Source organism: Marmota flaviventris, chromosome X (genome assembly GCF_047511675.1).
Source record: "Marmota flaviventris isolate mMarFla1 chromosome X, mMarFla1.hap1, whole genome shotgun sequence".
Classification (NCBI taxonomy): Eukaryota; Metazoa; Chordata; class Mammalia; order Rodentia; family Sciuridae; genus Marmota; species Marmota flaviventris.
Genome location: NC_092518.1, coordinates 53,215,862 through 53,230,898, shown reverse-complemented (window position 1 = coordinate 53,230,898; position 15,037 = coordinate 53,215,862). Strand labels below are relative to the sequence as shown.

Below are 15,037 nucleotides of genomic sequence, written 5' to 3'. Positions count from 1 at the left end.
CAATTGTGAGGTTCATATCCTAGGGATACATGCTCATGATAATTCTGAGATGTAATTATATGATTATATAAGGATTCCTCTCACCTACTTAATAGGGCTCCACATCAATAGGGCTCCTCTATAATAACAGGCAATTACACAACTGAAAAGACTACAAGACTCAGAACCTATTTAAAAGGCAGTCTCCAGAGAAAGACAATGGGGTGACAAAAAAACAGATACTAGAGGAAATATTAGCCTGACACATTCAGCTATGACAAACATTAAACACAGTCAACTCACACCCTGATAAACACAAAATCTCACACTAACAGCCTATTTACCTCAGTATCTTGTACTCAATAGATCATGTCCAGATTTCAAAAAATAAAATTACAATATGCAAAAAGATAATAAATAACTTGAATAGGCAAAGTAAGTATCAGAATCAGACTCAGTTAAAGCACAGATTTTGGCATTATCAGGTAAGGAATTTAAAATGATGAAGACTAAAGGTGCTAATAGAAAAAGCAGAAACCATGCAAAATCAGATGGGTAATGTAAGCAGAAAGAAGGGAATATCTAAGGAAGAACCAAAAAGTTATGCAAGAAAATAAAAATACTGTAACAGAATTAAAGAATGTTTTTGATTAGCTCATTGGTAGACAGAACACAACCACTAAGGAAGGAATCAGTGAACGTGAAGATATATGTCAAAAGAAATTTCACAAAGGGAAAAGCAATGAAAAAAAAGTAGAAAAGAATGTGCAAGAACTATGGGACAATTACAAAAGGTATAACATATATGTAATGGGAATAGTAGAAGGAAAAGAGAAAAGGAACAGAAGAAATATTTGAAGGAATAATGGCTAAGAATTTTCTAAAATGAATGACACAAAACCACATATGCAAGAAGCTCAAAGAACACCAAACAGGGGGAAAATAACACATTTTGGCATATCATGTTCAAACTGTAGAAATTCAAAGAATCTTAAAAGAATCTACAGGAAAAAACACCTTTCCTACAGAACAAAGACAAAAATAACATTGGACTTTTCTTCAGAAACATGCAAGCAAGAAGAGAATGGAGTGAAATATTTAAATTATTAAAACGGGAAAAGACCACCGACCTAGAATTTTGTACTAAGTGAAAGTTTCCTTTGAAAGTGAAGAATACACACCTTCTAAAAATAAAGTTGAGGGAAATTGTTGCCAGTATATGTGCCTTTCAAGAACTGTTTAAAATTTCTTCAAAGAGAATAAAAATGATAAAGATAAAACCTTTGATCTACATAAAAAGAAGTGTTAGGGGAAAAATTTAATGTAAAAGTACTAATTTTATTCTTAATTTACCTAACAGATGACAGTCTATTCAAAATAATAACAAAAACAATATATTGTGTAATTAGAATTATAGATAAGTGGAATGAATGACAACAATCTGTAAGTGATGGGAGGATTAAACTGGTAATACTATTATGTGCACTACCCATGCAGCAGTATGTTATGTGAAAGTAGACTTAGATTAGTTGTAAATGTATATTGCAAACTATATTGCAATCAAGAAAAAAATTTAAGTGTAACTGAAATATTAAAAGATTACAAAAATTAGAATCACATCAAATGGTCAACTTCAGAAGTAGTTTGGAAAAAAACTAAATTAAAACCAAAGAACAAGGGCAACGAATACAAGGCAATTATACATATGGTCAATACTATTAATAAAACTATATCAATTAATCATTTAAAATGTGAATAGTCTACACCAATGAAAAGACAGATTATCAGGGCAAGTTTTTAAAAATGACCCAATTATAGGCCATATGTGGTGGCGTACACCTGTCATCCCAGCAGCTCGAGAGGCTAAGACAGGAGGATCACGAGTTCAAAGAAATCCTCAGCAACAGTGAGGTGCTAAGCAACTCAGTGAGACCCTGTCTCTAATAAAATACAAAATTGGACTGGGGATGTGGCTCAGTGGTTAAGTGCTCCTGAGTTCAATCCCTGGTACCCCCCCACCCAAAATAACCCAATTATAGACCCCACCTGAACCACAAAGACATAATGGATTAAAAGTAAATGGATGGAGGGCTGGGGTTGTGGCTCAGTGGTAGAGCACTTGCCTAGCACATGTGAGGCACTGGGTTCGATCCTCAGCATCACATAAAAATAAATAAATAAAATAAAGGTATTATGTCTGTCTACAACTAAAAATATTTCATAAAAAAGTAAATGGATGGAGAAATATGTACCATGCTAACATTAATCAAAGTAAAGCTGAAATAAGTATACTGATTTCAGACAAAGATGATTTCAAATCAAGAAAAATAAAATGGGATAATAGAGGGCAATACGTAATGTCAGAGGGGCCAATTATCCTAAAGCATATAACAATTGTATTGTGTATGCAATTTAACAACAAAATATCAAAATGCATGAGGCAAAAACTGATGAACTGCAAGAAAAAATAAATGGATTCTCTATTATAATTGGAGATTTCAACACCCCTTCAAGAGTAATTGACAGAAGTAATAGTCAAAAGGGTAGGAAAGACAGTTGAATAAGACAGACTTCATTACCCTAGGTACATGTATGACTGCACAAATGGTGTGGCTTTACTTCATGCACAACCAGAGAAGTGAAAATTTGTGCTCCATTCGTGTACAATGAATCGAGGAGCTTTCTACTGCCATGTATATCTGATTAGAACTAATAAATTTTAAAAAAGAATAGGCAGAAAATCAGTACGGCTATAGTTGAAATGAACACTATCAATCATGAGTCTAAATGACACATACAGAATACTTGATCCCATGACAGCAGAATACATATTCTCGTCAAGCACACAGATCATTCACCAATATAAACCACATTATAGGCTATAAAACACCTTACCAAATTTAAAAAATACATCAATATCATAAAGTAAAGCTCTTATCTATTAATGCTATTAAAAATCAGAGGTATTAGAAATCATAAACAGAAAAATAGCTAACATATACCAAAGACTAAACAGCACACTTCTACATAGTAAATGGGTCAAAGAAGTCTCAAGAGAAATGTTAAAATGCTTTGAACAATATAGAAACGAAATTACAACTTAACAAAATTTTCTGGATGCTGTGAAACTTATTCTTAGAGGGAAATTGAATGTGTATATTAGGAAAGAAGATCTAAACTCAATAATCTAAGCTGGACTTCACAAAAATTAAAAATTTCTGTTCTGCAAAAGACATTATCAAGAAAGTGAATAGACTGGGAGAAAATATTTACAAAAGACACATCTGACAAATGCCTATCATCAAAAATGCATGAATAAACTTAAAACTCCAAAATAAGAAAACAAACATCCTTATTTTAAAATGAGCCAAAAGACGTAGACATCTCACCAAAGAAGATACAAAGATGGCAAATGAGCATATGAAATGATGCTCAATATGATATGTCAGTTAGGCAAATGCAAATTAGAAACAAAAATGAGATTACACTACACATCTATTAGAATGACTAAAATATAAAACACAATTCTGAATGGTGGTGAGGACATGTAGCAATGGGAACTTTCATTCATAACTGGTAATGGTACAGCTAACAGGGAAGACAGTTTGGCAGGTTTTTTTTTTTAAAAAAAAAAAAAACTATGATACAATCCAGCAATTTTACTCCTTGGTATTCACAAAAATGAGGTGAAAACATATCCACACAAAAACCTACATATAAATGTTTCTTGCAGTTTTATTCATAATTGCTCCAAATCTGGAAGCAACCAAAATGTCCTTCAACAGGTGATTGGATAGACATAACCCTGTTACAGCCAGGCAATGGAATATTATTCCACAATAAAAAGAAATGAGCTACTGGGTCACAAAAAGATATGAAAGAACCTGAAATGCACATTACTAAGTGAAAAGACCCAACAGGAAAATGCTACATACTATGAGATCCCAGCAATATGACATTCTTGTGAAGAAAAAACTAGAGAGATACTAAAAAGATCATCGGTTGTTAAGAATTTGGGGAAAAGGAAAGGAGGGATGAATAGGTCAATCACACAGGAGTTTTAAGGCAGTGAAACACTTCTGTATGGTACCACATAACTGTACAACACAAAAAGTAACTCATAATATAAACTATGGACTTAGTTAACAATAATGTTCCTTCTTAAATAATTGGCTCAACAACTTTAACAAATGTGCCACAATAATAAAAGATATTAATAACAGAAGAAACTGCATATATGGGAAGGAAAAGAGGTATATAAGAACTCTTTACTTATTTTTCAATTTCTCTATAAATGTAAAATTTCTCTAAAATATAAATCTTTTAATTAAAAATACTTCAGGGTATAAATACTATTTCTCAATTTAATTAAAGACTTCAGATAGTGATGTTTTATTTTTCAGAAGATTTTCAAAACATCAAACTCAAGCAAGAAATGTATGAAATTTTTGAAGCCTTTCCCAAATGTCTAATCATTTGCACTCCCATAAAATTTCACTTGCATCTCCCTTTGGATACTTATATAATGTCACAGGTTTTTATCATTATATTTTCACCATTAGTACACAGCAACTCCATGAGGGCAAGGCCCACATTTTATTCATTTTGTTATTCCCATTTGCCCAGCATAGTATTTTTTACTCAATGGTCACTCAATAAAAGTATGCTCAAAACACACATTAGTCCTTAGTTAAATAAGAGTTGCATCCCTGAAGAAAAAAGATATTGATTTCATTTTGATAAATCACACTATCTCTAGTTATTATTTTATAATATTAAAGATAGCTTGTTTTGGTCTTTAACAGACTATTAATCAAGTGCCTTTTTGTACTTGATACTTTAATTTCATTTGCCTACAGTGGTTTCCAAGATGGGGGAGGTTAGAGAATATGAATAAACTTTTGGGGGAAATATTAAAAGTAATATCTGTTTTGTAAAATCAGGTGATTTTTATTTTTCTTTATATTTCCCTTAAATCCTTTTGAAAAATACTAATAGAAATATTGAATTTGAAAAACAAAAACCTTAAAAGATCTCAGAATCCTCAATTAATGATGATATGATACTCCTATGATATATGCACAGACTGTGATAAAAGATACTGCATAAAATATGTAGGAATTTAAGGAATGAAGGAAAATAGCATTCTTTTCTCTCTTACTTGGCAGCAGAACCCCTAAAATATGTCACATATAGAACCCCAACATATTAAAATAGAATTGCTGTTTGTCTGATACAAAGAATGCCAATCCTTGAGCTGGGGTTGTGGCTCAGTGGTAGAGCACTTGCCTTGCATGTGTGAGGCACTGGGTTCAACTCTCAGCACCACATATAAATAAATAAAATAAAGGCCCATCAACCACTAATAAAAATATTAAAAAAAAAAGAATGCCAATCCCTCTTGGTTTACTCCAAATCATCTCTATATGATGCTGTTTATTTAAAATCTTTGTTGGTGACAGTGATAGCCTTAACAGTTTCAGAATCAAGAGCATTCAAAGGTAAATAAGCAAGTAGATGGTATGCTGTGGGCCCATGCATGAGATCCTCATCCATTTTTTTTTGGTGCTGGGGATTGAACCCAGGGCCTTGTGCATGCGAGGTAAGCACTCTATCAACTGAGCTATATCACCAGCTCCCTCATCCCTTTTTCTTCTTTTCACTTGATATTTCTTTCTTCCTTCTCACTTGTGCCTCAAGCTTATTCATAATACCATCAATGCCACACAGACAGATGGATGGCATTTAGAGCTGAGAAAGTTCCTAGACCCTGCACTAAAACTCCAAGAATATGTGGAGGAAGGGAAGATCAGAGAAGACCAGAGTACAATGGGTCTTAATTACTCCAAAGTGTTTACAGGTCAAAGTGTGCAATCAGGTTTGAAGGAAAAATAGGAAGCCAAGGAACAAAAAGGAATAACAATCCATCTTTTCACACCAGTTATAAAGCACACTCGCAATACTGCTAAAAAAAACAATAATCAGTTTTTGGAGATTTGGAAGAGTGATCAATTTTAAACTGAGAATAGTCTACAAGCTGGAAAATGGGTGTTTACAATGGTTAATGCTATGTTCTGAATGCATCAAATTATTATTCTATGGTCTATTTCTTGTCTAGTAAAAAGAAAATTGTTACTATATTCTTTGAAAGTACTAGAAGGCACTCCTCATAACATCTGGCAATTTCTTATTTTCTTGATTCAAAAGCAATCAAACATGTTTTAAGGATTTTCGATATTCATTTGTATTTATTTGCAATTAATTTATAAGAGTTTAGTACAACACTTTCCATTCTGTGGATATTCAGTATATATTGACTGAACAACAAAATAAATTTGCGTTCTAATAATATTTCAGCCCTTAAGGAAGTTAGCTTAGATCTAGATTTCATACCGATATTGACCTGTCACCAAGCAACAGAACTCCATATTTCTGAAGCATTGGAACTCACTCTAAAAATAAATCCTAATATAAATGTCATTATTTAAGACTCTTCCTTTTGACTAGCTTAATTAGTCTTGCTCTAACCTGTTCTCTTTAAGTCAAAGGAAAGTCCAGAAAATCATCTTTCTTTAACTTGTCAGCAAGGTATATACATTCAGCCAATAAACAAATAAAGGCCAATTTGCTAATTTTGCCTTGCATAACAGCACAGAATCATATTTATCCTTAAGTAATTCATATGTTAAGGACAATCCAGCAGCCAGTACTGTGCTAAAAATGAAATGAAAGTTTAAAAATTTTAACATTAGCTACTAAAATTAGATTTGTAATATCATTTTCTCTGTTCAGCTTAAACAAATAGAATAAAGCATGGGATTCTTGATCTGTTGCTCAGCATGTTGATTTAAGTAAGTACTCTTTTGGGAATGGGTCAGATTCATTGTGAGAATATTCAACAGTGCCTACTGATGAGAAAGGAGACATGAAAATGGAGAATCTGATTATGAATTACTTTCGTTTTACTCTTACCTCTTCAATTATTCCTTCCCAGATTCTACTACAAAGGCTCTGTCATGAGTAGTCTTCTATTTCTGTTCTTTTCTTTGGTGAACTCACAAATTTGCATTGTTTCAACATTCACCTCTTGAATCTCTAACCCTGGGCTCCTTCTTGATCTTGTCTTGCATTACTAAAAAAATTTTTAGTTGTAGATGGACACACTTTTATTTATTTTTACGTGGTGCTGAGGCTTGGACCCAGTACCTCACATGTGCTAGGCAAGTGCTCTATCACTGAGTGATAACCCCAGCTTGTCTTGCTTTTATATTATCAGTTCAACTGCTCTATCTAGATGTTCTACTAGCATCTAAAACTTAACGTGTCCTAAAGCAAGATCTGCATTTCCTAAACAAGATCTCCTGACTTGGTCCCTATTTGTTAAAGGCATTATTATTGTCTTAATTTTGGCATCATCTATGAACCCTATTCCTTTTTTTTTTTTACTTCTAATAAACAATCCATTGTTAAGTGTTGTTGACTCTACCTCACATCTCTGACATATTTTCCTTCCACGGTACCATTTTACCATCACTCTAGTACAAACTGCTATTACTACTTACCTAGATTATTACTTTAGCCTCATAACTAATTGGTAAATATTATCTGAAAAAAATGTATGAACTGAATGGTATCTCTACTTTAATCTGTCTTCTACAACAGGGCCAGAATAATTCCCTAAAGCATAACTCTAACTTTATTAATTTTCTCCTCAAAATAAAGGTTCCAAGGGGTTGGGGATATAGCTCAGTTGGTAGAATGCTTGCCTCGCATGCACATGGCCCTGGATTCGATTCCCAGCACCGCAAATATAAAGAAACAAATAAAAGTTCCTATTTCTTATATAATTAAATATATATACTGTTGTTGTTTTGTTTTACAGTTAAGGCATTTAACATCAGGAGCTCTATTTATTTCCAAGCTTACTTCCCATTCCTCTAAAACAGTTTTCCCTCATTGGAGGCAAGACAGACCATTCACTTCTCTATACATTCTATATGCTTTCCCTAGACCATCGTTTAAATTATTTCTATGCCTGTAACAATCCTACTCCTTGATCCAGGCCTGTCTCAGATGCCATCTCCTCTGTGTAACACTTCCTGATTTCTCGTCATAGTGATTACTTCTATCTTTACCCTAAAACAACACTTGGCTGGTAGTTCTTTAAATCATTTATGACCTACTTTGTATTAAAGCAATAAAATAAAAGTGGCCATAATCTGTATGAATTGTGGGAAGAAATTAGCTTTAGTTATATTTAAATGCAATGCCAAGAACAGTAGTTATAAGTTGTCAATATATTTTCAGAGTAGGGAAAAGAATGTGTAAATAGAAGGAAATGTGATACAGGAAAGAAAGAAGTGGCAAGACCCAGGTTTTAAACAAACTATTAATCTTCATATATAAAAAGAATAACCAAATTATTGCCAATTTCATTTATATTTTATGCAAACACTTTTTACCATAGTTTTGAACATTTAAATTTTATTTTAACATTTATATTTAACTAACCACCAGGTATAGTTCTAAGCTTTTTGAATGTTAATTTACTTAATCTTTATAATAACCCAGTTTTATAAATTAGGAAACTGAGGCATGGAGACAAAGCAACTTGCCCAAGATTACAAGGTTAATTAGAGTCCAGGCAGTCTGACTCCAGAGACCACATTCTACATAGTGACAATATATTATACCTTTCAATGTATATGTGCCTGATTTTTTAATCTGAATAAATTGAAAATAAATATTATTTCCTTGAAAACTCAGTTGTCATTACAACTTTGCTTTACAGTATAATGAAAAATAGGCTGCTGAATTACAGAATCCCTATAATGAACACACCCAACTTTTGTGGCTTTTTGTTTCCTCTTTATTCAGTTTCCCATTTTTCCCCTTGATGTTGAACTGTTATTTACCACTTAAGGCTATCAAGCACCTAAGATTCCTTTATCTTCTTTTTAATTTACTGGGAACTGGGGACCATACTGACTCAAAAATATGTATTAAAAAAGAGCCAAGATGACTCTGAGGAATGTCTTTTATAAAGTTCCTTGAGTTTTGTTACAACCAATGTTCCTGTATTTTATATTGGTTTTTAGGAGCGAATTCCATTAAGTTAAAGCTGTTAGATGTATGATCTAGAGATAATATATTACCATATAATTTCTGCTCATTGCATAAAATAATTATATAAACTAAACGATGATCCTAAAAGTTGGCCACGCTTCCCGAGGTGTGGCTTATACTAACTCAGAGTTCATGACTACAATGACTACAGAATGTCCCAGTATTTCTTAGCACAGCAACAAAACAATACATTTCTCTCCTTCTTACCTTTGCACCACCCAAAAATCCTAAGGAAATGGCAACTCTAGCTCGTAGATCTGGTCTGTCTTTGGGCCATACATATGAAAGCATTGCTTTTATGATTTTCCGAGTATCAACATCTTTTAACTGTTCAAAGAGAGAAAACAAAGCAATAAAATGTCATTCCAAATGTAACCATAGGTTAGTAATGTAGAATTATGCAAATACTTAAGAAATACACAAAATTTTATATATAACTTTTATTATAAATCTAAGGCCATTATTTCCAAACTTTGGAGAAAAATAAACTATTTCAATTGTTTTTTTTTAAAAAAAGCTACTCATTTCTCTTAGATTTCTTACTTTTAACTATAGTAATCCACATAATACTAAAAAATAGTTGAGTAATGGCAAGGGGGCATGTACTATACATTTATTTTTTATTTTTTTATCTATTAAGCCATATACCACTACATATAACTTTACAAATATTTCCACCTTTGTAGTCAATTTTGGAATCCTAGGTTCAAACTCATGGTAAAGAAGAATTACAATATTGCATTTAGGAAAGTAGGGGTTTTGGTATTGGCTATATTAAACAGAGGTGGTTATTAAAAATGTCAACAAAAATGCAATTTTCCAGTCATAATCAATCTACCCTAAATTCAGCTCACATTTTTCTTTTTTCCATCTTCCTGGGGCAACAGTTCCATTAAGTCTTTTGGTTTTGGTTTCGGCTTTAGAGGTGGAATATTAAGAATCATATCCAAGCTGGTTGTGTTGGTGCATGCCTGTAATCCCAGCTGCTCGGGAGGCTGAGGCAGGAGGATCATGAGTTCAAAGCCAGCCTCAGCAATGGCGAGGCACTAAGCAATTCAGTGAGACCCTATCTCTAAATAAAAAAAAATACAAAAAAAAGGGCTGGGGATGTGGCTCAGTGATTGAGTACCCCTGAGTTCAATCCATAGTAACCCCCCCCCCAAAAAAAAGGAGAAGAATCATATCCAACTAAGCATGGTGGCACATGTCTTTAATCCCAGTGGCTCCAGAGGCCGAGGCAGGATGATTACGAATTCAAAGTCAGTCTCGGAAACTTAGTGAGGCCCTAAGCAACTCAGACAGACCCTGTCTCTATGTAAAATATTAAAAATGGTCTGGGGATGTGGCTAAGTAGTTAAGTGAACCTCTGGGTTCAATTGCCCACCCACAAAAAGAATCATATCTATACTTCCTAAAACCAAAATAAGGATGTGTGTGTGTGTGTGTGACACACACACACACACACACACACACACACTACATCATTATACTTGGTATAAAAGTCCCCATTCAAAAAGTTGAAATATTAACTCAATTTCTGGAAAAGTTTCAATAAAGAAAAAGAAAAGATGATGCTCATTGCTGGTGATGGTGTACAGAAATAAGCATTCTAATGCACTATTAATGAAGAGTACTCTGAAATAATCTTAGAAAGCAATCTGATATCTATTTTAAGCCTTTAAAATAATTCTGCCCTTTGTCTCAAAAATTCAACTTCTGGGAACTTATGCTAAAAACATCTTTAAAATATGCCCCAAGTTGAATCAACTTTACCTCTTGAAAAATCTCTTGAATTTGCCTACCACCAACATACCACCAAGCTATCATCAATACTCACAGTGATTCAGTCACTGCAATGACCTCCTAAATTATCTCCCTGCATCTACTCTGTTCCCTATCTAATAAATTCACCTGTAATCAGATAGCACTTCCAGCTTATTAGGCAGCATCCAATCATCCTTGGAATAAAGAACAAAGCCTATAACATAGCTTACAAGGCTCTGCTTAGCTTGGCCCCTGACTCCTTTTCAGTCATGACTTATAGCACTGCACTTGCTGCACTGGCTTTCTTTTAGTTCCTCTAACATGCCATAATCCCTCCTGCTAAAGGGCCTTTGTGCAATAGTGTTCACTGTGTCTAGAATAATCTCTTTTTGCAATACATCCCTTCCCAGCCCTACAACCTTTTCAAAAGGATCCACTTCAGTTATAATCTACCTATACAGCAGTATGATCACTTGATTGACATCCACTCTCCTGCTAGAATTTAAATTCCATGTGAGTAGTAACTCTGTGTTTTGTACTCACAGTTGTAATCCAGTACCAAATGTAGTGGCTGACATACAGTAGTTACTCAATGAGTATTGCATAAAGGAATGAAAATTTAGTTAAAAGGATGTTTATGTTCATGCTGTTTTAATAGAAATAAAATCGGAAATAGTGTAAATGATCAACATTGTAGAATAGCATAAACAAATTAGAGTGAATACATATAACAAAACACATTCATTCAGAAATATATGTAGTGACACAAAAACATGTTAAATGGATAAAAACAGAATAAAAAACTTATTTTGTGGGGAAAAAACATGACATATGAATGAGTCACATGTACATACAAACGGATCCAGAAAGCAAGACCCCCCAAAGTGTTAACAACAGTAGCTGGAGTGGGTGGAATCTTTGATAATTTTTTATATTCTTCTTTTTGGTTCCTTGTATTTTCTATAATTTACACATAATAAAAAAAATTAATTCATTTCAAAGGGGAAAGAGTTATACAATTTCAAGTATATTTTCACAGCAAGGAATAGGGAAAACTGTCAACATATAAGAAACCCAAGACAGAACATTATATAATACAGGGTACTTTTATATTATGATTATCCCCATAGGGCTCAGAAAATTATTTTGCTAGTCTTTTAGGCAGTTTATTGTGCAAAACACAACAGAAATAAAACTGTTCATATTGTACTGAAAACAGAAGGACTACCAACCTGAAATGCTTTAAATAAATAAGATGGCACAAATATGAAATGCTAAAAGTATAGTTTTTAATACTTTTATTTCACACACACACATACGCACGCATGCGCGCACACACACACACACACACACTAGTGCTCTTATAACTGGTAAGGCATTAAAAAAAGGAAATAAGGCAGTAATTTTAAAATTCACTTTTCCAATCGAACTATTACAAAATAAATATAACTTAATGCATTATAACACAAACTGGGGCATTTCAACCACTTTCCCATTGCATGAATTTTTTTCTGCCATATTTTTCTTGATGGACTAATGGTAAAAAGGCCCTGTTTCCACATATCTTTAGAAACACTCTCTCCTGTCAAAACCTTCTACAACACACCCCAGAATTTTTTCAATAAGGACACAGAGAAGTTATGGCTAAGAGCAAGAAAATTATTCTAGTTGGCTTAATAGTGCATAAAATGTCACCACTTCATTTAACAAAATGGGTTCTGAAGTTGTGTAATCATGCATTATGAGTCCATTAAGCTGTAAAGGACATGACTTCAGCTATAGTTTAGATAAACTATAAAGTTTGAAAAATAATGTCTCTTTTTTTTTAAAAAAAGTGGAGGCCAAATCAATGAGGCATTTCAGATGCTACTGAGGCACATTTTTAAAGAAAATTTAAACCAACTTACTCCTGTTGTATAAGAGTAAAATAAAATCGGTGGCCTCAATAAAGATCCTGAAAGATAATACACCATCTTTCAAAATTACTTCAGTTAATTAATACTGGACACCCAAGGGTAATCCTGAAAGACAAAAGGATTATTTAAAACTAGAAAGAGACCAGCCGCTAGCTTGGGACTGAATTAGCAACACTTTTCACTCCAATTCAGTAGGATATAAACAGATAACACCAATAGTATACATACCTCTTTAAGACCATGTTCTTCTTTTGTTGTTGTTTTTAAATTAAATTTCTTAACTGGTTCATTAAAGTATAAAAACTATACATATTAATGGGGCAATGTGATATTTCAATACATGTATGTAATGTGTAATGTTTAATTCAGGTAAAAATCTCCCAAACATGTATAATTTATTTATGGTAAAATCTTCCAGAATTCTTTATTCTAGTTTTCTGAAATGTATGGTATACTTTTATTACCTATAATCACCCTATTGTTCAATAAACAGTATACCAGAACATCTTGCTCCTACATAACTGTAGCTTAGATACATACTGATTGACTTTTCCCAGTTCCTACCTTCCCTCTATTCTCCCCAGCCTTTGGTTACCACATTCTATCTCAACTTCTTTGAGATCGACTTTTTTTTAGATTCCACATGAGTGATCATGTGGTACTTCTCTTTGTATTCCTGGGTTATCTCATTTAACATAATGATTGATTTCCAGTTCTATCCATGTTAATGCAAATGACAGAATTTCATTCCTTTTTATGGCTAAATAGTATTCCACTGCTGTATATGTACCAAAATGTCTTTATCCATTTATCAGTTGATGGAGACTTAGGCTGTTATCATTTCTTGGCTACTGTGAATAGTGCTACCATGAACCTTGGAGTGCAGATATACTGATTTCTATTCTTTTATGTATTCAAACCTAGGCATGGGGTTGCTCTATCATATGTAGTTCTATTTTTAATTTTTTGAGGAATTTCCACCCTGTTTTCCACAATGATTGAATGAATTTACATTACATTACTACCAATGGTGTGCATCTTTAATCTTTTTTATAATAGCCTTTCTTACCAGGGTGGGGTGATAGCTGATTGTAAGGAAATGTTGATTTGCATTTCCCTGATGATTAATGATACTGAGTGATACCTGTTGGCCCCATTTGTATATTTTCTTTGAGAAAAGTTTATTTAGATCTAGTGCTCATATTTTCACTTTTTTCTTTCTTTTCTCTCTCTCTCTCTCTCTCTCTGCTACTGAGTTATTAGAGTTCCTTATTTATTCTGGATAGCAACCCCTTGTCACATTACAGTTTGCAAATATTTTCTCTTGTTTTGTAGGTTGTCTCTGCACTCCATCAGTGATTTCCTTTGCCATGCAGAAGATTTTTTGCTTGATGTAATCCCATTTGTCCCTTTTTGCTTTGGGGATTTGTCTGAAAAATCCTTGTCCATTTCAATGTACTAGAGTGTTTTGCTACATTTTCTTCTAGTAGTGTCATGTCTTGCAATTAATTATTTGATGCAGTTTGAGTGGACTTTTGTAACTGGTGACAGATAGAGGTATAGCTTCATTGATCTATATGTAGATATGCAATTTCGGAAACACTGTCCTTTCTCCAATATATGTTCTTAGCACCTTTGTGAAAAATCAGTTGGCTGTAGATGTACAGGTTTACTTCTAGGCTCTTTAATCTACTCCATTTGTCTATGTGTCTGGTTTTATGCAAATACCATGCTGTATTGATGACCACAGCATTGTAGTATATTCTGAAGTTAGGTAGTATAATTTCTCCTGCTGTGTTCTTTTTGATCAAGATGGTTTTGACTATTCAGATTTTTGTGGTTCCATATGGATTTTAGAATTTATTTTCTGGTTCTGTGAAGAATGCCTTTGGTATTTTGATAGGGACTGCATTGAATCTATGTATCACTGGGTAGTATGGATATTTTAGCAATGTTGATTCTGCTGGGATCTGCCCAGCATTAGGTTTCAGCAGCCCAGTATTGAGTTTCAGGGCAAAATCTTGTATTTTCCATCTGTCTTACCCCAGAGCTTAGAGTCTCACACCAAGCTATGCTGCCTGAGGCTGGGTAGTGTTAGTGAAGTCAGTCCCTTGGTCCCCTAGGCTGACCTTAAGCTGGTTTGCTCCTGGGTCTCACAGTGGCAAAGACCTGCATGGTCTCAGGGGTAGACTGGGGCCCATGATGCAGCTGGGAGTGATATAAGCTGACACATGGGGCATAAGTCTCTGCCT

At 33.7% G+C, this 15,037-nt stretch overlaps 1 protein-coding gene across 1 annotated transcript in view; it reads right to left on the bottom strand.

Annotated features, from left to right (window-relative positions):
• Positions 1-15,037, bottom strand: part of Abcb7 (ATP binding cassette subfamily B member 7) — a 104,406-nt gene that overhangs the window by 37,976 nt on the left and 51,393 nt on the right. The window contains exon 4 of the mRNA XM_027922961.3: positions 9,313-9,432. Within this exon, the coding sequence (XP_027778762.1) occupies positions 9,313-9,432 (120 nt within the window). The remainder of the gene's footprint in view (positions 1-9,312; positions 9,433-15,037) is intronic.